At 39.7% G+C, this 25,032-nt stretch overlaps 1 protein-coding gene across 1 annotated transcript; it reads right to left on the reverse strand.

Moving 5' to 3' along the window:
• Window positions 1-5,647: 5,647 nt before the first annotated feature.
• GDPD1 (glycerophosphodiester phosphodiesterase domain containing 1) lies at window positions 5,648-24,662 on the reverse strand. Its single transcript, XM_069791018.1, has 10 exons — window positions 24,376-24,662; window positions 19,684-19,726; window positions 15,373-15,508; window positions 14,651-14,696; window positions 13,210-13,328; window positions 12,468-12,557; window positions 11,268-11,401; window positions 10,522-10,581; window positions 9,594-9,645; window positions 5,648-9,006 (listed from the first exon to the last, which is right to left on the reverse strand). Exons 1-10 carry the CDS (start codon window positions 24,509-24,511, stop codon window positions 8,884-8,886), a joined length of 939 nt encoding a protein of 312 aa, XP_069647119.1. The 5' UTR covers window positions 24,512-24,662; the 3' UTR covers window positions 5,648-8,883.
• Between the last annotated feature and the right edge of the window lie 370 nt (window positions 24,663-25,032).

Raw genomic sequence — 25,032 nt, forward strand, 5'->3', positions numbered from 1 at the left:
GGGCACTGCGCCAACCCTGCCGCATCGCGCTCCAGGGGAAACCGCAGCCCAAAAACCTTAGGCGGGTAAAAAAATTGTAGTAAGGGAGCAGTTTTGGTCACTCCAACCTCTAAACCCTAAAATGGCCCCGTTTGGCAGGAGGCACTTTTAATTTTCGGAAAGATTTTAATTACAGATCACCCCCCCCTCCCTCCACCGGTGCCACCCCCCCACCTCCACGGGGGAGCACCCAGTTTTGGGAAGGTGGGAAAGGCCCAGGCAGAGGATGGAGGGGAAAGGGGGGGGGGGGTAACAGCAGCCGCTTTCTAATAGTCTGCATTATATTTCTGTCTTTAAACGCCAAGGCAATTAGTCCACATTAAATAAACACGCGGTAATGACCGGCGCCTGCTTCACGCAGAGGTCGTCCGACTCTTCCCCGCGGAACAGCACCGAGCCCCATCGCCAACTTCCACCAGCGCTAGCCCAACTCCTTCAAACACGCCACGGGATCGTAACTGCAAATGAAGACATTATCTATTTCTCCTGGAAATCTCCATTAGCTTCATCCCACTGCTTACCGTGATTGTTTTTTGTAGTGGCGATCTTGTCAATCCTCTACCCAAACACCTGCAGGCACGCTCCGTGCAGACCTCGTACGTACGCGTGTCCCTGCGCGTGCACACGCATACATGCATAGGGCAGCACACATGCACGCAGCTAAGCCAGAAAAAAGTGCGAGGGCAAAATTACATGCAATGACCTCAAAGCACTGTAATTAAAACAGCATGCAGCTCCGAACACGGCGATTTGGAGGCTCCTCGCCGCACGTGTTTTAGTTTCAGCTCACGACAGCACATGCATGGCACGCCACTGCGTGAGCGCTGGCAACAGTAGTTCAGCACTGTATAAAGTAGAGCTTTAATAATGTTTTCTATCTGTCCTTTTCTCACATCAAGGGATAAAAGTTATATATCTTATGGGCCGAAACATATTTGCTTTATGAGTTTAATCTTGTTCTAATGCTCTACTGCTTTAGCAAATTCTTAAAAATATTTTAAGCAATTCTCTAGTGACTGGTAATTATTGGTAACTGCAAGGGCAATGTTCTGTTCCATATGTTAAATATATGGACTTTAATACACACTAAGTGAGGCGCAATGCAAGGTAGTATTTCTATTAGTTGTGATACTCTTATTTATATATTTTTTTTAATTACATGTGGGTAGAAAAAAAACCCTTCTACCTCGTGATATAAAGTAAATATGGTTTTCTTACACACAAGCAAAATACACCCCTCTGATCGCATTACTAAAATGGATGTCAGCTAGCTAAGGGACAATTTTAAAAATACAAAATGACATTTCCCCCCCCCCCCCCCCCCCGTAAGCTAGTGGTATTACCAAGTACAATTTAAAAATGCTATTAACAAAGATGCAAGCACCATGGTAGTTACTAGCTACTAAATACACTCAAATGAAGAAGGAAATTGCCATGTTATCTTTAGACGGCTACGAAACCAACATAACAGGAGCCTACTTTGAAGGCTTACTTTAAGCTGCTGCTTCTTTTCTTAGATAACCTCCTTCCTCTTCAAGCCCAGCAGCAAGAGCTAACACATCAGGTTTTTAGACCATCTCACTAGTGCTAAATGCAGCCATATTTAACAGATCTAGACAAGTTTATATATGGGAAGCGGTGAAAACATTTTCTTGAACTTTAAATCACCAAGACTTCTGAAAAGTGACCACAAGTACCCAGAGTTGGAACCATCAGCAAAATAAATTCACACATCATCAAGAGGCTGCTGCTTAACAGTGGAATTTTTTTTTCACCCAAAGGTGAGTTGTGCACCAGAATTTTCAGTTTGCTAATAAAAATACATTATTATTATTTACAAGGAGAACATCAAGATGCTTTACATATATACAAAGCTCTCTGTTGTACTAAGTTTGCTTTAGGATGGTGGTTAATTGAAGTTAAACTGATCTAAGTTCAGTATCACCATGGAAATCTAGAGGTTCACACAGCTTTGAAACCGCAGAAAAATAAGACCATAAAAAAGCCAACATTTCTTCTGTAAACTATGTGCTGATCCCTATGACTTACAAAAACTGGAAGCTTTTTAGGGTTAGCAGTGCTTCATTAGCAGCATGTCACTCATTTTTGAAAAATAAAATGCTAGCTGCATCCTACTTACTTTCTCATTGAAGCTTCAAGTCACATTTTCACATTTGATTTTGCATTAGAGTTTGGTTGCAAACTTTGCCAGCACAGCTTAATCAGCATCATGAATACTTTTACTGGGCTAAGCTTTCCCTGCTCAGTGTCTGACATCAGTTTCAACTTTTATTATCATTAGACTAGAAAAGCCTAATTGATAAAGCATCACGGACTGGGGCTAACTTTTGCCATGGCAATATTGAGAGGGCAGAAAGTATTGGATCACTCCTTGAGATAATTGTCTCAACATCTTTATTGCTGCATTAGAATTAAGTGGTACTTAAAATCTGCTGAGAATCTCAATTTCTTAGCACTCCCCCATTGTATTTGTAGCTGGTGTCACTGGCCTTGAAATCAAGATACCTCATCTAATATTGCCTTTACTTCTTTATTTGTAAAGTGGGGATACTTCAAACTTTTTCAGACACATCAGGAAACAACACCTTCAAGTACTTCAGGTCAAAGAAAGGTGCTTTCATCTATTAGCAGCAGGTTTTTTTTCCCCCACTTGCAGCATCACTATTTTAGGTCCAACAACAAAACAGCAAAGTGTTCCCCAGTGCTTCATCTTGTCCCCCAAAATCACCAAAACACCTGACAGTGAAGCTGTAAGACCTTCACTACCCACAACATGCTGTCACTCATCTTCCTTCCCATAGCAATATTCCACGTCTTACGATGAGGAACTAGACCACCCGTAAATCCGGCTTAACTAGCCCCAGAACCGTGGCAAAACTCAGAATCTGTAACTGAACAAGCACCTACTTTTAATCCAGCTCTGCATTGCAGTTTCCCCATCAGCTCTCACTACTGGGAAGTGTGGAGGGACAGAGCCCTGCTGAAAATCAGCAGAGATGAGCAGGGCTGCGGCGGCCTCCTGCGGCAAGCTGGAGGAGGACAGGCAGGAACCGGCCCGGTTGCCATCCTGCTTTTTGTTAAGGTTTTGTGGCTTTTGTTTTCCACATGCTTTCAAGCTGGGCATTTCACATAGCCAGGAAAACAATCCATTCTCCACGCACCCGGGAAATTCCAGGGACAAACCAGGATCTCTGAGATTTCTACTAACACCAATGATCTCGCTCATCAATGTGGAAAAGCGTATCCTGAAAATACATGAAAATAGCTGCACCTCAAACCTTCTTGCTTTGGATAAACTGTCAAGTTCTTCTGAATATTCTGTTTGAGTACCAAGTCTTAGTGCTGCAGATTTATGATGGGTTACACAACCTGAAGTGATCATAGACGAATACTTTCCCTGTTAAAAGACACATGAACATTCATTAATGCTTCCCAATTCCCTATTCTGGTTTACCAACCATTTAGAATGTGCAGTAAAGAAAATACTGCCCAGAGCAATCTGGGGAATCCTCTCATCAGCCTGCCAAAATCCGCTAAAAGTTGCTAAATACTGTTACATACAAAAACCCCACTTTACCTCTCTTGCCTAATATGAAGCCTCAAGGCTTTAAAATTACACTTGACCTTAAAACCTAGTATTTAATGTAATTCAATGGAAATCCAGTAGGAAAACCGGAAATTTACCCCTAGGACTAGAGGAAACGTTAATCTGCTTATCATCAGAAAAAGAAAGCACCGTATTTACAGCAAACTATCACCCAACACAGGACAACACAACACTCTACAGAAACTTGCTACAAGTAGAATACCTGTTAATACAAACATAGTCAAAACATAGCTAGTTTGCTGCCCCCAATTCACAAGCAGAAACCTGTCAACTGTCAAAGGCTTATATACTCCATAATCCATTGATCTTTCATTGATCATCCACAATCTTTTGCGTAAGTCTCCTATGAAAGTGAGCAGGTAGAAGACGCACTGCATGGGGAAGATAGTTAATTATAGCAAGTGTCCTTAGGATGCTACAGAAAGGTATTTCAGGATAATTTAAAGGCCGCAGTAGAATAATTTTTAAATTTAAGTCTAAACTATCAGCTATTTACCATTTCAACAGAGACAAAATATAAAATTATGATTAATAACCAAGTGAAAAAAGCAGATAAAGCCCTTTTACAATGAAGGCTCTCATTTCAATCTCAGGCCAGTTCCTCCGCTACATGTAGAGATAACTGAGTGTTTTTGTTCCCCCCATTCAATTCAGGTATGATCTACATACATAGATAGGACACAATATCCTCCACATCTGTGAACTGCTACATTCTGTAATTAAACTAATGAGCCTGATTATAGGTCAGAGCTGATGTCTAGAACCAGGCTACATAAGATGATTTTGTCACTGCTTTCAAAACCTGACCTGTAATATTATAAATGTGCACATACAATCTTGTAACACTGCCAGAATCAGGTCATCAATCATAAAATCGGATAAACACAAAACAGTATACTTAAAAAAAGATGATATGTCCCCCAACCAAAAAAGCTGATATTTACTCAGGCATGCATTACTGTGCTTAGGAATTAAGGATCATGACTTCTAAAAATAAATAATTAGAAAGCAGCTCTGATGCAGACAGCCCTTTTTACACTGAAGTGCAAAGCAAAAGCCAATGCTCTCACACAATTACTTTTGAGCACGGCTACCCAAAACACTAGCACATGTAATACTTCTCAAAATGTTAAAATAAGAAGCATTTCTTCACTCATTTCACCTTGCTGTTTTCATCCATAAGGAACTACAGACTCCATTTTTTAACTTAAAGTGCTACAATCCTAGACAAGTACAATTTGCCAGTTCTTTACAGTGAAAGATGCTGATGGCAAAAAAAAAAAAAAAAAAGCAGAATCAGCTCCCCTGGCATGCTCTTACAGTTAAGACATTTGGGATCTTCATCCTTGTTCCTCCCCCTACCGTTATTACTCGAGAATAACATACAGTAAAATTTCAGGAGTTTATTATCTAATTTGTACACTTTTCCACTCTGATCTTAAATTTTGATTATTTGAATTTTCATATGGACAGACAGGCTGCTTGCTTTGAAGCATGCGATGCCTGTTCTCCAGACAGACCTTTGTTTGGAAGCAATGAAGCAACAGCACATACTGCACTGCTGAACCAGCAGAATTCTCTATGCTGTTTTCCAGCATCATATATGGAGACCCCCTTCTGATCAAGTTTATCTACTACTGTTTCTGTCTTAAAATAAATTATAGAAAAATCAAATTGGAATTGCCTTTGAAAGTTTTACTTAAAAGTTCATTTGTACATGGAGAAGGCAGGCTTAAGTCCACTGCCGGCTTCATTTAGCCACACATAGTTGCAGATACTGTGATTACTATATGAGAAAACCAATGTCATTGCCAAAAATTTCTTGAAAGTTCAGAGTACATAAGATACCCCCCTCTTTTCAGCAACCCTATCCACATAGGAAGACCACCATCAAAAGCTCAATGTTTACTACACTATAAATATAAATATCATAATCTCAGAAATTATACTTTTAGGCAAAGAAGTCACAATTACAAAGTATTTAGTTTTAGATCTTTTATGAGCAAAGATGTTTTAATGTGTCACTTTTCAAGAGCATCAATCTTTCTTTACAAGAAAAGAAAAATCACTTCATAGATTCGGAATTCTGCAAATTAAAAGTGCATGAAATACATGCATCATCCTTCATACATAAAGTATTTTGCAATAGGGTTGAGAACACAGTAAATATTAAACAAAAAGTACCTGAAAAGAATCTCTCCTTGGAGAGAGAGATTAACTGAACATCTTCCTGGACAGCTGTGCAAGTTCTCAACAAACGCTTTTCTGGACAAGTGGTTTAAAAATCACACAGCAAGTTCTGGAACATTCAAAACAATGATTTGATAGAACAAACATTCTACAGTTACCTCAATTCCATGTTATTTTGTTATAAACAGTTATCATGGCCTAAACCCTGTGCATTCGTGCTCGGATTCACGGCCTCATCCATGCAACATTATCTGTCTCAAGAGATCAAACTTTAGCTCTTGTACTAAAGCCCAAATGGGTGACTGAATAAATTCAGCAGCTTTTCCAGCACTGAACTCCTTCCCATCATGTAAATTGACTCATTCAAATTTCAGATAGTAAGTAGCAGACTTATCAAAGAGAGTCATGTATAAACAGCACAGTCAAAAGCTACATCAGATGTAGGAAGACTAGTGGTTGAGAGATGTGTTGAGCATCTTTGAAGGCAGAAGTTTCCAACACCACTGCTAGAGAGAAAGAGGAAAAAGATTAAAGTGAAATTAAAAAATTAAGTTTGCCATTTCAATAACTGTATTTTGTCATTCAATACAGAATAAAACAAAATAGTTTATTTATGCAGTGATGAGGGAAACTCGAGAGAGAAACTAAGTCATCACCTACCCCTTGAGAGATCAAGCCCAGAAATCACGACTGGTATTTTAAAACTTAGCTTTTCCTAATCTAAAAAAAAAAAAAAAAAAAAAGTCTTAATGTATAAGTGCTATTTGGTAGTATTCTCTAAAACCAGAATTATATTTGCATCTTAGTAAAGGTGTGCTTGTTGGAAATTCGGTAGCAATTAAGTTGAAGAAAACCACACTGCACCAAAACTACCTGGAGCTACACACTGGCTACTAAATCAAATAAGACAGAAAGGGTGGAAGTTTTTCATTTACCTATTGAGCTGCATATGGAGCCTATTCTATAACTATTCTGTGACTGCTAAGAAAGCAGGCAGAACTATGACTAGACTAGATCATCAGCAGTTACCTGACCAGACATAACTGGTCTGGAAGGGAAACAAGAAACTTAGCACAGAATAAATAATTTCATCCTTTTTCCTCTGAACAGTTAGGAAGTTACATTTTCCTCTCTTCCATTCAATGTGCAACAAGCCTGAGTAAGTTAAGAGGAAATTCAATCTACAGCCATCTTAGCCAGGCAGATATTTAGAAGGACACCATTAACTCATTTACCACAATCATCACATGTTCATTTGAATTGTGAATGCAGTAGTTTCTTCCACTTCATCCATGTAGAAATATTCCTCAGAAAGGAATTATAATGCACAAACCAATATTCTCCAACCAGATGGACTTGACATTCTAACACTGACAACCTACTGACAGACATAATGGAATAGCAAAGATGCTCTATGATTACAAGTATGGCACAGCAGCCAGTAGAGTGACACAAGAGCCCTTCCAAATCTGAGCTAGCAAGGGGAAGAAAATTAATTACTTTAAATTTTTTTATAACAGTGAGTATACCTTGCAATAAATATACTCTTGCATCTGGCTACTATAGTTATAATTAAGATCCATGATTTTCACATGAAGTTCCTTAAAGAAGTAGACAGTATCGCTAAACAATAGTTTTGTTCCAGCAGCATCTGATGATTAGATGACTGAGCTTTATACATGTCATTGTGTATAATTAAGCTACAGTAATCAAATTCCTTCTGAAAACCCCTACCACTAACATGACAACACCAAAACACGCAGGCATTGCGGGCTCAAATCTGTTTGACACGTGTAACACCGGTTCACAATGACAGAACAGCATGTAAGCTTCCAGAAATACCTTCCTATCTAAGCCCATTCCATCACACTTGGGGTTTCCTGGCTTTTGCCAGTAAAGTTACTTCCATGTCCACACACATAAACTTAATGAATATTGAATATACTTTTGTGGAGAGAAAAGACTAAAATTTACATGTCCTAGACTGACACTTGCTCCTTTTCTAAGTATGCATATAAATCTGCTTTGGGTGAATTCACTTAATAGGAACATTTTAATCTGTTCCTGAAACTCCTGACCAAACTTACGTCTTCTTTGGTCCCTCACCCTAAAAACAACTTCCATTCACCAACAGATGTTAGAACTATAAACATGCAAAAGACTTCTAAAACATTGGCTTCCTTTGTGAAAGGACTATTTCAAAGTAAGTGTAACCTGTAAGTGCAATATTCCTTTCTGGTAAGCTAGCTACTGCCATGCCATGGTAGCCTGACAGGCAGGTCAGAACCAGAGGCAAACCTAGACCCCTGCAGCGGAACTCAGTGTCAAACCCAGAACCTGGCTTAAATACTCTATCTAGACCTTGACCAGTAAGTCACAGTATTACCATCACATCAGAAAGGGGTCAGCTGCAACTCAAGCTCAACATTCTTATCAGTAAGAATAATGGAGTAAATGTATACTGACCAAGGGAGTTAATTTTGGTAAAAAATTGACCACCTTTACTGACTACACTTCACAGGCTAAACTATCTGGCTAGCCACAGATTCTGCTTTCTATTTCTCCTGTGCATTTTTTTTCTTTTTTGCCCCATAAGTTATCTGAAAACTAAAAGCAACACAAGAAACGCATATACACAGGGTACGCTTTCAGAAATTCTTTAGTTTCTGCCCACTAGAATATTACTGGAATAACTGACGTGTCTTGACATCTGCTTAGGAACACTTGTGACAGGTAAAATAATGCTTATTATCTACAGGTATCCTATCCAGCATCTTTCTTCCTAGTCATCACTACTTGTGAAGTGCGCTGTTCCTAAATGAGTTATTTACAAATGTAAACTATGTAATTAAAGTTTTAAAATAAATAGACAACCTTTACATTAGGTAGCAACTTGACAACAATGTAATAGATCATCCAATTACATCTTTCAAACAAAATGATCTGTGTATGCTGCTCAATTTTTTTTATGACGAAAATCCTTGGCTCACAATCCGTTCTGCAAGAACTTCCTTGGTTTTCTTCCTTTATGCTGGATAATTGTGTAAAAACTCCTTAAGTTTTGTTGGATAGTCTGTCATCACTCCAGTTGCTCCCAGATCAAATGCCCTCTTGTATTCTTGTTCTTCATTCAGTACCCAAATATACACCTATAAGGTGGGATAGAAAGACAAATTATTACAGAAAATACTCACATTTAAAAAAAAAAAGTGACTTCTGACCTAAATTGTTTCATGTGAAAGAGACGATGCTACGTATATTTAAAATGATAAATGATTACGCTGTGATGCCAAAGACATGTACACAAACATATCCAAGTTCTTCCCCCTCATCCTCCAAAAAGGGGCATCTTCTAGTGGTGACTCCAACTTTATTTTGTTACCTGAGAGTTCAGATATTTCTAAAAGTCTAAATATGATTTTGTGAAAAGCCCAAAATAGGTAAGCAGTTCAGCAGATTTTGTAGGCTTAAGTTTGAAGTGGGGGAAGAAAAGAAAATAATCTTAAAGGGATTTAAATTAAAGAGTCTTTTTCCAAGCATACAATTCTTCCTTTGCAACTACAGATCTGCAAATACAACAGCATAAGCTACTGCTCAGGAACCAAAAAGCAACTTATAATCCTAGCAACACAACAGAACATGTTGGGGAGAACATGAACCCATCAAGGCCATATCTGGCTGGTTCAAATTCTCAGCAGGTTAAAAGCACATGTCCTTTAACTTTGCCACACTGTACCTGAATGCCCCGAGCAGTGAGGTGGTCAAAAAGTGCTTTCCGCATTAGCAATCTGTGGAAAGGAGAAAGATATTATTTAAGAACTTGAAGTATATATGAAATTTTCAACATCTGTTGATGTTCTGTAATAAAATTTCCATACAGCGTTTAGATTCAATGTTTTCCACAAGAAAGTGATTAGAAACCTAATTATAGAAAACTTTTAGCTCAAGCAACTCAAGACTGGTTAACACAGATACCCAGAAATTTGCATTAGCTATGGGTATTTGTACCAACTCTTCGAAGATCAAATCCAGCACACTCCTCCTTTATCGTACAGGTACCCTGTACCATGTCCGATGAGTCACAATCCCTTCACTTTCAGAAGAGAGTTTATCCTTTCCCACCAGAAGACATGAAAACTCTACTGGCCGCTCAAGAAATCAAACTAAGAGATGTCAGACACAGAAGCAAGAGCCAGAAGACACATACTGCAATCACATTCAACCTCTGAAAGCATATGACTAAGTTTCCTCTGAAGAACAGATATTCTTAAAATGCAAAGCGTTCCATGTAAGCCAAACAGTATCTCCTCTGACAACATTATGAAACAGTCACAATCCCATGAAATGTGAAAGCTGCATTCTGCTAATTACTTGCATGCTAATTAGCTGAACACATTTAACGAAAGAAACTAAATGGATTACATTGGAATAATGCCTACTGTTACTGCACCTCAGTATATTTTCATATACTGAAACAAAAGTGTACAGGAACACCTACGTAAGATTTGAACATGATTTATGCTACACTGACAAAAAAGCTAGAAGAAACTGAAAAAAATACAACATAACATGTAGCTATAGCAATAGCTAGTCTTAGTTGCTTGAGCCAACTGTTAATATATAGGCAAAAGATAAATAAAAATTTAATTAGATGAAAATCTTACGTGTCAGCTAGCCAGATAATAAATTTCTGGCTTCTTGTCATCTTCTGTGGTTCTTTCAGCCTGTTGAGGAAGAGAAAACAAAAAATTACCAGAGCACAGATTAAAATATTATTTGAGATGTTCCTGCAAAAGGAACATGAAGAATTAATCTTGCAGTTTCTCAAATTAGAGCAGTAATTTCACTAAGACAGTGACATAGAATTGGGTTACACCAGAGAAATGTGCTACATTTAAGAGAAGCAGCAGAGATGGGTATTCAGCAGCATTTTGAGTAAAGCATGAGAAATAAAGAGCACGTGAAATCTCATATCCACCCTGTTACTAACTTGCCTCTTCGCTTTATTCAGACTAATTTTTTCTCAAGAAAGAGGTAGAAAAGTGCAAGAATTAGTTATTTGTACAGCACTGCTACATACCACTACCTAGATGGCATCAGCACAGGCTGCATTTTAAAGGCACCTGCATGAAGGCAATATTTACAGGAGATGCTGTAAACAGGAAAAATTGATATACACAGGCACTCCACACTAACAACTGAGTAACTCAGAGCTGGCTAGAGACAGGTTAAATACAGAGCAGCAGCAGATTTGCATAGCTTTCTCTTAGGAACATACAAAAGTGCCTGAACTAACAAAACAGTACCCTCAGCCAGAGGATACTGAGTAAACCAATGCTCAAGCTGGCATAATCATTCACTTGCTTTACTATCATTTCAGTACAGCACCCACCAATGGACTCTAACTCACTTGAGAATGATTGAAGGCATGGGAATTTCCAAGAATTCTTCCTTGAAGGGAATGAATGGCAGCAGACCAGTGTAGAAAAGGCCAAGAAGCAGGAGGACACGTTGCAAACAGAAGATGATGGGAATGTCAGCATTCTGCAGGAACCAGGAAAGAAAGATTCTAATTTATCTTGGTAGATTGTTGCATCTGTTGCAATTAAATTTACTCATCAATGCATGTTTAAAGTTTAGCACTTGCACCTAACAATTAGGCTGCCAACTGTTTACGATATGCCTGCCACTGAATTTAAATTACTCTTTCTGGTAGCCTGTAATCCAAGCAAATGTTTTACACAGTTTGAAGGGGCATTGGGACCTGAAAAAGGTAAAGTTTCACTGGTTACAGTACTGCTTTTGTCACCTGCCTTCATCGTCTTTCTAGACTGCATGACACTATGCAGCATTTTGTCTTAGACTAGTATTACCGCAAAGAACAAGCTGTCCTTTAGCACAGGACACTTTACAGTTTGACATCACTTCACAACACGTTTTTAAAGATGCTCGTTTATGAACCAAAATATCTGGGCACGGATGCTACAAAAATGAACAAATATAACTGCTGTTCAGGTAGGAAATGGTGTGTTGTCCTGCACAGCTAAATTGGAACAATATCTGTACTCACAACTAGATCAATTTCACTCAGGTGAAATAACTCCCTCAGACTAAGCACAAATTTAATTTAATTCTAACCTGTACAATTCCTCAGCACAAAAAGAAATAGCATCTATAGCTGTAAAACAGCTTTATACCAATATAACCATGTGTCAACTAGTGGCCACATCCATCATTTTCATAAAAAGAAACACACAATAAGCAATCCTTAGAAAAATTGCTTTTGTACCAGATGAATGATGTGCAAAACAGGCTCTAAGAGTTCCTGGCATAAAATCATAACACCCTATATTTTACAGAACAAGAATAAAACACGACTAAGATTAATTCCTTGAGTGTTTTATTGCAGAATACATGGGTGTTAACTGTGCTTGACTTATTGAAACAGTGTAGTAGGCAGAATAGAATCTAAGTGCAAAATTTCTCATCGCATCTAGAAGTCTGGCATAGCTAGCTAGACCTTGATTTACAGGGTGCTCTACTGTACATTTTGTCACCACACAGTAACAAGCAGGCAAGAAGAACGAAGATTAGCTGGACCCATTCTTACCTCCTTAAGACACTTTGATACAACCTCATAATTGACATTCCCCCATACCGTCAAATGCTCTCGCTTATACTGACTCACCAGCTCTGAAACCTGCAATATAAAAAAGCAGAACCCTAACATGTATTCCTTGAAAATTATGTCCAGCATTATTTAACTGAAACTCTATTCGCTACTTTTCAACTACGTAGGTCATTACAGAAGAGATAGTTCTTCTATACTCCCTCCCATCTGAAGATGATTGTGCTGCTTTTACTGGAAAGAAACAGGTGTTCAGGTCAACAGATAAAAGGAAAGACCATTATACCTACCAAAAAAACTTAGAGAACTTAAGAAAACTAGATGGCAAAATAGTATCTGATGGAAAGCAGATCTCCTTTTCTGTGATGAACACTTATCTTTACACTGACATCATGTTTTTATGTTGCTTTGGTAGGCAACAGTCCATAAGAAGACCCTTCATATGAAATACAAAACAAACATGTCTCTAGCAGCGTAGCATCAGTTTCATGTCAAGATAAAGGGTCAGTAAAGAGCTGTTTGCTAAATATCTTGCACAAGATCACTTCTCTGTCTTCTGTATTACCTCATACACAGAGCAAGATCTAACATGTGAAAGATGAAGCAGTCCAAGAACACAGATGTTAGTATCATAGACTGCTATCAACTCCAAGAAACTTTTCTTTTGGAATTTCAACACCATGACATGACATTCAGTCTCAGTTCAGCACAGATTTCCACATACCTTTTTGATCAACACATTGTTGTTCACTTTGATGTCAATGTTGACAGGAGTTTGTGGAAATGCCTCGAACACCTCTTTCAGGAGCGGAATACGGTTATCTTTTCCCTCACAGTGACATTCTGAGGAAACAAGAAGGTTGTCACTGCTGTGGCCATTTTTAATACACCATAGATAAAAGCTGAGGTATCAGAGCACTTGTTATCTTAAAATTTTAAAAAGTATATAGTTCCTAGAATTAGCACGTTTTTAAACTTTAAAAAAATTACTTCACTCAGTTGTAACTAATTATGACAAGCTCATTTCTGTAATGAAAATGCCCTGAGCATATTGCACATTTAGGTTTTAACTTCATGAAATTCAGTCATTATTTAGCAACAGTAGGAGTGCAGGCATCATTAAAATCCTGAAATAGCAAACATGGGCTCAGTTACCACGTACCAAATGGAATGAGATTAATATGAAATGAGACCAAATGAGAAAAACTTTTCCTTCTAGGAAAATTTACTGGAGGAGCATAATGAGTAAAGGGAACAGAAGGCAAACCCCCCAATTTTATTGTCTGAAACTGCTTGTGGCTCTAAGGAATTAACTGAAGGTTCTCTCTGTTTCTTTGTATTACTGTACATACACAAAAGATTTGTAAGTGTGCAAATAACATGTCATAGAACTCATCTTGGTGCATTTTAAGTATTTTGCAATTTTGAACAGAAAAGTTTAACACAACATTTACTTGCTGGGCAACTGAAATATGGAAAGGTTACAGAAGATAGTCACAAAGCCCCTGAAACAAACACGTCTGATACCATCTCTGGTAGCCTTTTCTAGGTGGAAGTGTTCTCAGTTTTAGCCTGATGCTTAATTCAAATTACAGTCCCATGAACCACAGTTTTCACAAGGAAACAGGTTAGTCTTTTTCTAGGTTTTCCTCTCTTGCAGCAATATTGGTACTGAACTTCAAGTCATACATACAGTAACTACCACTCTTCATTCACCCTTCTGAAAATGCCTATATTGTCTGACCTCTCGTAGTACTTCAAGCCCAGAGTGCACCAGCACAATGGCATCTGAGCTGTAAAGAAACTCTCTTCTGCCTTCTCTCTGTTTTTTCGAACAACAAATTTTCAATCAGCACCTTCTGAAGAGCTCACAATGGAACTGGAAAGTAGTTGCAAGAAGTAGACAAACAAACAATTGAAATGTTTACTTGGAAAAAGATATCTTACATCTTAAACTTAGTCACTGCCAACTGGTTTGAAAAAAATACATTTTGGTTTCTAAAGCTAGGATTATATTTTCCTTTTAAAACTTCTCTTACCAACATACTGATAGAAGTAAATCCACTTTTCTACTCCCTTTGCCAAAATAAGAAACTGCCACAGTACAATAATGGAAAATTAGTTACTGTTACTGTAAACTGAAACAGCAAGAGACAAAACCCTACCTTTCTGAAATGTGACATCCAACTTGCAGAGATATGGTGGAAGTTCCTTAAAAATAAAGGGAAATAGAACACTAATGCAACTGCAGGGATATGATCATGACTTTTCTTGAGACAAAAAATTATAATTCATAGGCCATGTAAGTTACCTTTAAAGACAAAAACTGTATTTTTTTTTAAATCTTCTTGCCCCCAAAGTGATTCAGAAGCACTGCATTCATTCTTACTTCAACTATTTGGCATTCTTAGACTTGTGATACCTGCAGCTGAATAGGGCAAAACGTTTCCAGACACCTGTCTGAGAATTCCACTTAAACATCAGATGGAAAGACAGTTCTGTAAGACAGGCTTTTAAAACTGTCAATGCAGGTGGGATTCATCGACCAGTTTTCCCATTAAAAGGCTGGTCATATGAGAAGGAGCTTGTTGACTAAGCTTCCTTTGTCATCAGTATGGAAAAACAGGCCCACCTCCAGGAAGCTATTCATCCAAACCTACTACTGGAGGGAGTTAATCACCCTCTGGAAACCTGCCAGTTTTTCTCCCTTGACTACACAGGGAGCCTAGTTAGCTTTTTTTTTTTTTAGTAAGACAAGATGAATCCCCTCCTTAGATTTTGGTACCAGACACACACACACACGCACACAACCTTCCTGCCCACCCCAGCCACTCTACAAACGCATTTTTAAACATCATCTAGCACTAACATTTTTTCCTCAACTTACAGAGTATTTGAGGTCAGATATGTTGACATCAACTCCTGTTGATCTCTTCAGGTTCTCGTCATGGGACACAACCACTTGCTCATCTTTCGTCAGGTGACAATCTAGCTCCAACATGTCTGTTCCTATATTAACGGCACTGGAAGCGAAGAAGTCTGCCTTGAACCACACATGTATTTTGTACAGGTCCAAACCTAACATACATGTTATTCAATTAAACTAATCCCACTGGAAGTACTTTAGATGCTTTATGATGCAATGAACCCTCACAATCTTGCTACAAAGCAAGAAGCAAATAACTCTGCTGCAGTGGGAAAGCTGATGCAAGAATAAACAACATATCATGAACCAGAGATGGGATTTGAACTCAGGAGTTTTGGCTCCGTCTTCCATAGAAATCAAGTAGCAGACCTGTCGATTGTAGCCTACCACCTCAGTATTAAGAAACCTACTTCTAAAGTATTGTTTCAGAATTTTGTGTGTGATGTTTATTAATATCAGGACATTTACCACTGAAAGAAGCAACTACTTTTCAAAAAGTAATCAATTTTGTGGTAAGCATAAACAACAAGTGACAGGGATGTGAAAGCCTTTTTTTACTGAAATTAATCAGGAATGGATGGATCAGGAAAATAGCAATGGGGCTTTCAGGCTTTTGGCTTTTTCTGGCTAGCAAAACTACATTTTTAAAACATTATTATGATTTTAATGATAAAATTTTAATTTAAAAACAACAACCACCCATTCATATTTTTCAAAGAAAAATAGCTATTCCTGTTTCAATTCACTGCTTTGAAAAGTTCTAATCCAATCCCAAATCCACTCTATAGTAGCTTAGCTTATAGGAGTAAAGAAAGCAGAAAGTAGTAGCAATATTGGTGAAAAAGAAGTACAAGAAACCTCACACCAGAACAGAAAAACTAAGCTTTACTCAAATGAGAAGTGAATTGCTCATTTCCTTAGAAAAGACACTCAGAAGGTATCATTCCAGCAGACAGCTAAAATTCCCAGCCTGAACTCTGAACAATTCCTTCAAAACACTGGGCTGTTCTTTTTTCTCCACCTATGAACAAACCTGTAACATCTGTGAGTGCAGTCTATATGGGACCCAAAGCTCTGCGACTTCAGTAACAGCCTTTTCCTTAAGAAAAGGGCTTTACTGACTGCTTAAGTTCAGACATGCCATGAACGTTCACAAATGCAATAACAAAACAAAACAAAAAATTAGAACATACTCCTGAAAGTGTTTAACACAATTTCTGGTCCAGCTGGGATAATGATCAAGAAGAGAGTTGTCAAATTAAAACCAATTTGTTAACTGTTTTCCAGTGCCACTAATTAAGAATTAGGAGAGGAATGAAATCCTATTACGCATGGAAGATACACAGCCTGTTCTGTGTAATTTTTCCTCCTGAGGAAAAGCACCTCCAAATATGCTGCAGGAGATTTGCCAAATTTGTAGAAGACGTTCCCATCTAGTACCATGTATTATCATTTAACCAGCAAAATTTATCAGAAATATTACCGCTTAAGAAATTCAGGACTGATGCTGCGTGGAAGAAGAACAACAACTTCCCTTGTTAACAAATTTGAGAATTTGCCAGGCTCTTACTAGCAGCTTGCTGCTAAATAAGCTTCCTTAAAGTGCTGAGTTTTTTCAGCTGGAAATCAGTTTGTTCTGCAGCTCTGTAATAACACATCAAATCTATGTTGCTCCAGAGAAGACTCCAGATGCTCTCCAGATTCAGATCCAACTGCTCCAGTGCTCAAGTTGTAAAGCAGGCTCACATTTGCAAATTAGGACGGTAGAGCTCTTTGCTTGTGTTTAACTCCAACTGTTTTCAAGGAAAAGGACATACCAGGAAATATCTAAGAAAAGCCTTACCTTTAGAAACTAAATTCTATTAGGCAAGGCCTAATGTAGCACAATGTATAGAGTTTATAAATGCTAACTTGACCACGTACTTTTATTGCTGTAACTACAGTGTTTAAAGCTTTCTCTCTAGACCAAGTATGTTCATAAAAGAAAAGGAAATACAATGAGAAAATACCTGGAGAGATTACTTAGCAGCTTCCTGTCAAGACAATGCTAAAGTACATGGCTGTATTAGGAACAATTAAACTGGTAATTATAGTCTTTCCACATCTTTTATGCCAGATCCCCAAATAGTTTAAGACACCACAAGTGTCTCTTATCCTAAAAATAGTTATTTTAAAATCTAAAACCACCACAGAAGCATTTAAAGACAGCATAACATGATTACGGCCCCCAAAAATCTATTAGCCATTTTACCATGCAAAACCAAAACAATACTGTCTGTGGTACAAAAAGCTTATAATTGCTTTCCAGAATATTTGTAAATTAAGCTAGTATAGAATTTGAAATTACCAGTAAGGCCTCCTCCCCCCCATACACTTTGTTTATATATTACTGTAATAATTTCTTCATTATCGTGCAACAGTATTAAATATTCTCCAATCGCTGTTAAAGTGTAAATAGTATAACTAAAACTATTTGCTTGTCAATACTTAGGTTACTGTCAATGAGACAAAAACAAGGGGCTAGGTCTTACGCTGCAGACAAGCATTCTCTTCTGGATTTGACACATCAATGGTCAAATATGCCTGCTTGTCCAAACCTGAAGAAACAGCTCTTGCAGGCATGCCCTATTTTGCTTCATGCAAAATCTGATGGATTAGAAATTGATTAGTGCATATGAGCCGTCTAAGCCAATCCAGATAACTTTTCACCACGCAGATACCAATTTTCTACCCAATTCCTTTTGCTAGCTTAGCAGTGGAGTTGGGAAGGACACCTTTACCCCTTCACAGAGGAAGCCAGAAGGCTTTCTACTGCCTAATGCAAGGTAATATCACTCTGACTCTGCTTTCTGCAGAATTAATGTGCCTTTATTATTCAACCAAGACAATCTCAAACCAAGTAACTGAACTTTGCTATTGACACTTGTGAGGAGTTCAAAAAGTAGACCTCAACCGCATTTGTTATACTATAGTTATAAAATAATTAAAATGGTCAGAAGAGAGTCAGTCAAATGTCTGTATTATAACAAAACATTATTTGACTCCTAGCACAATCCTTACTCTAAGCACTACAGCTTACTTCTGGGAATTAAATAAAAATAGGTTATGGTGTAACTTGCTTTGCAAGAGCCCTATACATATAAAACCAGTATGGTACTAAATGAAAATTAAGAAATGGTTAAAAAAAGAAGCACTTCCCAGAAAGTGTCGTAGCAGACTTGAAAAAAGGCAGGCCAGCAGGAGAAAAACCACAAAACTATGCTAAGCTTCCATGGAGATAGAAAATACTGCAGTACTTTCAATAGCACTGTTTGGTTGGGGAAGCTGGCACTCCTCAGTCTGCAAGGAAATGTGCAAACTGATGAGGCTACTTAGCACAAAGCAAATTAAAAAACCCCAAACAAAACAAAGAGAAGCCTACATAATTTGGTCACTTCTCATTGGCAGCTGGAGTTTTCGATATGCTGCTTCTTCAAATGCCTTTGAGAACCTTGTTAGAATTCACTACTTAAATGCTGAAGGCTTAAAAGGCTTTCCAGTACCAACTCCATTTTCAAGCCCTAGATAACAGGCTTTCACACATCGTGCCAATGAAGTATGTGTATGAAGGGAAAAAACGTAACACAAACATTTTTAATAGCTTTACAGATGGTGTATTAAAAGTCAGTTAACATTACAATTTCAGTCACAATAATTCTTGGAGAAAAATTATTAACCTTCTGTATAGAGGAGGGAACTGAATACCACGAAACTGTAGAATACCTAAGAGAATTGCTTACAGCCTAACAGCAGTCAACAGATTCAGCCTTCCTGAAATCCAGCCTTGTATGCTAATTAGCATATTGTTATAGGCTATGATCTGAAATACCTTTTGAGAAACATCAATGTATCTAGAAAAAACAGTGTGTGAGATTAGTTACAAAAAATAGTTTTATACCAATAAATAAATTAACAGAAGTAATGGAAGCAGTATTGTTTTGTGTTTTATTAGCTAGCACAGGAGGAATCACGCCTCAGGAGTTTTATTTCCAATTGCCAGTCTGCCACGTTATTGTGTACAAATCATGGTTTGTGGTATACCAACTCCTTCTTGTTTAAATTGGAGTGATGTTTAGCAATCCACAGAAGTCATCCAAAGGAGAGATGACTTTCAGAAATAGGACACCGTACCCCAAACAACTGATGGAAGCCCTATCTTTCTTGATTCCTTCACTCACTAAAGACAATGAGAACACAGCTAATTTAGGCATTATTGGTTCCATTTGTACTCACTGGTGAAAGGCTGCCATCGTGTTTTCCAGGTTCTCTCCAGCACCTACAAAAATAACAAAAACTAAAACATGTACAAAATCCTGTTCCTCCCCTCAATCCCAGTGGAAATAAATAAATTTTAAAAATGGATTAAAATTTTACATATTTGGAGGAATGACTATGAAGCTAGAGTCAGAAATCCCTGTTGCCGCTAACCTACTGGGGAGACCCAAGAGACAGGCCTTTCCCAAGGTAAAACAATAAAAAAAAAAAAAGAAAAAGAGAAAGACTGTTATCTTGGACCTGTATGACGCTTTGAATATACAAAACAAAGAGTTTATTTTACCAGAGGTTGGGTGCCCTGCTTTTCCTTAAAGGCATGGTATTTGGCTATGACAACATGCTCCACAGGCATAGGAACAGTATATACAAAAAGTCTGTTTCAGGCTAAGTGGGAGGAATAATAAGCGGAAAGGTAACTAAAGGGAAGAAAAAAAAAAAAAAACAACAAAAAACCACCACACCAAAAAACGAAGAAAAGAAGTGCCCAAGACTCTCTAAAGCTGGTATTCCCTAAACGCATAACCCAGTTGATGCTCAAAGAGATGACAAGCTCTTTTTTCAGTGCAAGGATACTTCCTGAAACAGCACAAATTGTCAATAAAGGTTTATGCTGCTGGCTAAGGGAGGTCTCATACACAAGGAATGAAACACACATCAACTCCAGTTAAGAAATGAAAGGACAAGCAAATTAAATTTTCTCTCAGGCAGGAGTAAACTCTGCAACTCTTAGGCCATCATTCCCTACATAAAAATCCTTGAAAAATCAGTCAGTTTAGGGACTGGAAAAGGTTGTGCCCCGTCTCCCTCCCTCAGAAAACAGGCAATATTATATACTGCAAAACAGCTTCAGGAGGATACATGTACTGATGAGGATATCTATGCAAATTTTAACCACTTCAACAGTGATGAATGACAGACTTTGTAAACAACAATTATAAAAGCTCCAATTAAGGCCTTGCCTATTAACAAGACCTCACCGATACATAGTTATCTGTACTTAGTTACTTAATGAAGGCAACGCAATTCTATGCATGTGCAACTAGCAATTTAAAATTGTTACCAGGTTAGCTTGCGATGGTAAATTTCCAAAATGAAAGACTTAACTGACTTAGAATCATAATGACAAAATCTGCATGGTTTAATGTAAACCAGTACGGTAAATCCACAGCAGCTTCTGTGATTAGACATTCACCAATTTGATTGCAGAATAGGAATAGGCTGAGTGGCAAAAGTCACCAAGGGATAGAGGAGAGCATGAGAATCTCATCATATACTTCTGATGACTGCCTAACAGATGGGAAAAACCTGCACAGGACCTGCATGATTAGTTATAAGTTAACTGCAATAAAAAATGAGGTTTTAGATAACTTATCAACTGTGACAATACAGCCCATACAACCTGAACGGTAAGAGAGGGGGGAAAAAAACCTGAGTCACTCTTCAATTTGTGAACAAAACAACAGTCTCCCAGCATTCCCAGGCAGAAATTTCCAATATTAAAGCTTTAAGTAAGTTACATGTTAGGGAGGTAGGTACAGCAAGTCAAACCAGTTGGTAAGAAAATGCCTGACTTGTATGTAGTATTTTGGGGAAATGAGGAAAAAAAAAGTTGAGACACCAGCTGAAACAGGAATTCTAAATCAGCAACAAGGCTTTCACAAACCACACTCAGAAAAGGGAACTACGATAAGCAAGTGATCTGATGTACTAAATCATTTTCCCTCCTTAATAATGAAAAGGCTGGGCTGACTGAAGGGCTTCTGACATTTACTTAAATGAACCTCCAGAGTCACGTATTGCCCATTTGCATTGTTGCATTTCCTGTGCAGAAATTGCCCTCCCCAGCACACTTTAGCATCTTGTGAGCCAAAATGCCCACATCCAAACATTACGATTGCATCCTCTGACTTTGAAAGCACCATCATGGGACAAGAGGGAGTCAACGTCAAGCACTGGCTCAAGGAGATGACCCTTAGAATTTCTGTTGTTTTGAATTTTCCCCTCAATGTAGGCAGAGAAGCCTGTTAGGAAGAATGCTGCCAGCAGGTCAAGGCAGGCGATTGTTCCCCTCAGCACTGGTGAAACTGTACCTGGAGTGCCGTGTCCAGTTCTGGGCTCCAAAGTACAAGACAGACATGGCTCTACCGGAACAAGTCCAGAGAGGGGCTGTGAAAATTAAGGGATGAGAGATTCTTGCACACAATGAGAGGCTGAGGGTGCTGGAATTGTTTAGCCTGGAGAAGAGAGGCTTACCAATACGTATTAATACCGGATGGGAGGAAGTAAAGAAGACTGAGCCAAACTCTTCTCAGTGATGCCCAGGGAAAGGATGAGGCATTGGGAAAAAAATTAAATACAGGAAATTCCCTTTATAAACATAAGAAACCCCCCTTTTTTATAGTAAGAGTGATCAAACTCTGGAACAGGCTGCCTGGAAAGGTTGTGGAGCCTCCATCCTTGGATGTATTCAAAACCTAACTGGACAAGGTCCTGATCCACCTGCTCTAGTTGCCCCTACTCTGGACAGATAAGATGATCTCCAGAGGTCCCTTCCAGTCTCAACTATTCCGTGATTCTGTAAAAATCATGATGCTACCCTGTCTCAAAGACCCTGCAATCCAGTCCATGCAGCTGGCTTTGACAGGGGACTCTTAACACAGAATATCAAGAGTTAAATTATTGATCGCAGAAATGACTAATTTTAAAATTATGCGGAAGTGAAGAAATAATTCAGGGATGCTTCCACTGATGAACTATAAACTGAGATAAGAAAATCCTTGCGTGAAGAAAGAATTGAAATCAAAACTCACAGACTTGAAAAAAACTTCACATACAAAGCTTTATCTCAGAGAGGAAAAAGCCAAACAAGTTAAGTGTTACCTTGATCTCTGAAGTTAATAGGAGTAATGCAATAGGAAACCTGACACTGAGTCTAAAGCTACAGCATGACTAAAGCCTGACGAGAATGTAAGTCCCACAGGAATTTAAGTTACAAGGTAAACATTACAGAGAGTAAAGAGTAAACGATCTTCAGTCTCATAGTACCCGATGAGCAAAAAGGTGCCGAGATGTTGTTCAAACATTGTACTTCTACCGTAGGTGTATTTCACAGCACACGTGTGGACACAGAACAATTCAAAGACTGTGGACTTTGTCTCTGAATGCCTAATGAATACTCCTCCCATTGAGTAAGGCTTTCCTGTTGTTCTAATGGTGCTTAGTGCAACTGGCCAGAACACTTGCATTCTAGGCTTAGGGCTGTATATCTGAAATAAGATCACTGCAAAGAAGAGAGAACAAAAGAAGGTTAAGGAGATCATACCAAGTTCCAACAAAGTCATCCACACAGGTCTTTAATAGCTTGCAAATTACCAAACAGGTAACAACCAAAACTAAGAACCTTTGTTCGTTGAATGAAAATACATACCTACCAGGAAACGGCTAAGATATGTGTTCCAAACCAAAAGGTGCCTTTTATGCTATACTTAAGACTATAAAGAAACTTAATCTGTTGTGTAAACTAAATGAAAGAAATACAAGTAGTAAAATCTGTAATAGATCAGCTCTATTTTTTGTATTTTAATAATTCAAGGCAGTAGCGGTAGTTAAAGACCATTGGCTAGAACTGTGATCAAACACTACATAAACTGGCACTAGATATGACATTGAAAACTGTTCGAACTCAGCATCTGACATGTTTCCCACAGAATTTCAGGAAAAATATTTAGTAGAAAACTGAGTATGTTCACGAATTGAACGAGGCAGCAAGGAAAAGCGCGGAACTGATCTTCGAAGAACACGAAAATACAGTTTGCTGTATTTTTTCCCTCCTAATGCTTTGGAAAAGGTAGAAGAAACTTTAAAAACATCTTTTAGCTATTTTAGACAGAAGCTACCCACAAGGCCTTGGCGCAAGGTGTACGGAGAGGACAAGAGTCTCAAAATGGGATCGGTTTTACCACGGCGCTGAACCATTAACCGTCTCCAACAGCAAGGGGAGCAAGAAGAGAGTCACAGCAAACTGCATTTCTTCTGAAACCAGCAAGCAAAGCAAACAGGCAGAGGCAAGAAGATTGATCTTTTGTACCTGACCTAAGCAACAGCCAGCCGCCCAGCTCATGAGGAAGAGAAATACCCTCACCCAGAATCATTAGGAAGAAAACAACATATATACGTTCGAGAGGGAAACCATCGCGACCCACGTCAAACGAGCCGATTTCGGCTGACGCGTTGCGAGTTCGGAGATTAATTCAGCTTTGAAATCAAGCACTGGTCAGCAGGTGGCACCTAAAATTAGGTTGCGGGAGGAAGATTTAAAGGGAGCCCGAGAGGGGCACCGCGCAGCAGCCCCTCAAAGATCCTCCTGACAGGGCTGCGGCACCGCCCGCCCGAACCCGGCCTCAGGGAGAGAAGCGTCCCGAGGGAGCGGGAAGGCGGCATCGCCCCTGTGGAGGGAAGGCGGCGGGAGCCCCTCAGAGCCGGGAGCCGGGGCGGGCTGCAGCCCTCAGGAGCGGCGGGCGGCCGCAGCCTTCGCCCGCCTCAGGGGAGGGCGGGAAGCGGCGCCTCCGGGGCGGCTGCGGTGGCGGGCAGGGCACCCCCCCCTCCTCCTCCTCCTTCTCCTCCTCCTCTCCCCGGCACCCCGTCACTCACCGCCGCGGTGGGAGATGTGCCGGCAGCGGAAGCGCTGCCGCTTGGGCCGGTGGAGAAGCCCCGGACACTTGAGGAGAAGCGCCGAGGTGAGGACGTATCCGCCCAGCGTGGAGAGCAGGTACAGCGTCGCCGACATCCTGCGCCTTTCGCCGGCTTAACCCGCTCTCCGCCCGGCCTCGCCCGTTCCCGTCCCACCCCTCACCCGGTCCGGCCCGGCCCGCAAGCCGGCTCCCACCGAGGAGGAGGCGGCGACGCTGCGGGAGCCGCTGCGGCCGCGCAGCCGCACCGCCTCCCCTCCGCCCCCGAGACTGCGCAGGCGCGGGGGGACCCCCGCCCTTCCCGCCAAAGGGCTCGGCCGTCAGGCGGGCTCCCCTCAGAGGGGCCGGCGGAGCGCGGCCTCACGCCTCGGCCGGTCCGGCGGCCGTCGCTTCTTTCGTGAAGCGGCTCACGAGTGCTGCGAGCGATTCCCCGTTACACGCTTTAATTTCCCATTTCGCTTTCCCCGCTGCCTGCAGCCCGGCCGCGTCTCTCGGAGACAACTGCTCTCTGTAGTGCTTTTCATTTTATTGATTGCGCTCAGGAGTCGCTAAGTGCTTAGTAAATCTAAATTCATTAAGGCGTGCGGAGGGAGATGCCGCCGTCCGCGCAGAGAGGGAG

The sequence above is a fragment of the Haliaeetus albicilla genome, chromosome 9, assembly GCF_947461875.1.
Source record: "Haliaeetus albicilla chromosome 9, bHalAlb1.1, whole genome shotgun sequence".
In the NCBI taxonomy this organism is placed as follows: domain Eukaryota; kingdom Metazoa; phylum Chordata; class Aves; order Accipitriformes; family Accipitridae; genus Haliaeetus; species Haliaeetus albicilla.

Bases quoted from the DNA above. Each gene is read 5' to 3' on its own strand.
- GDPD1 (XM_069791018.1), bottom strand. From the start codon at position 24,511: ATGTCGGCGACGCTGTACCTGCTCTCCACGCTGGGCGGATACGTCCTC. The intron at 11,402-12,467 runs GTAAGAATGGGT...TGGTTCCTGCAG, and splicing joins TATCAAAGTGTCTTAAGGAG to AATGCTGACATTCCCATCAT. The intron at 9,007-9,593 runs GTACAGTGTGGC...CCCACCTTATAG, and splicing joins TCACTGCTCGGGGCATTCAG to GTGTATATTTGGGTACTGAA.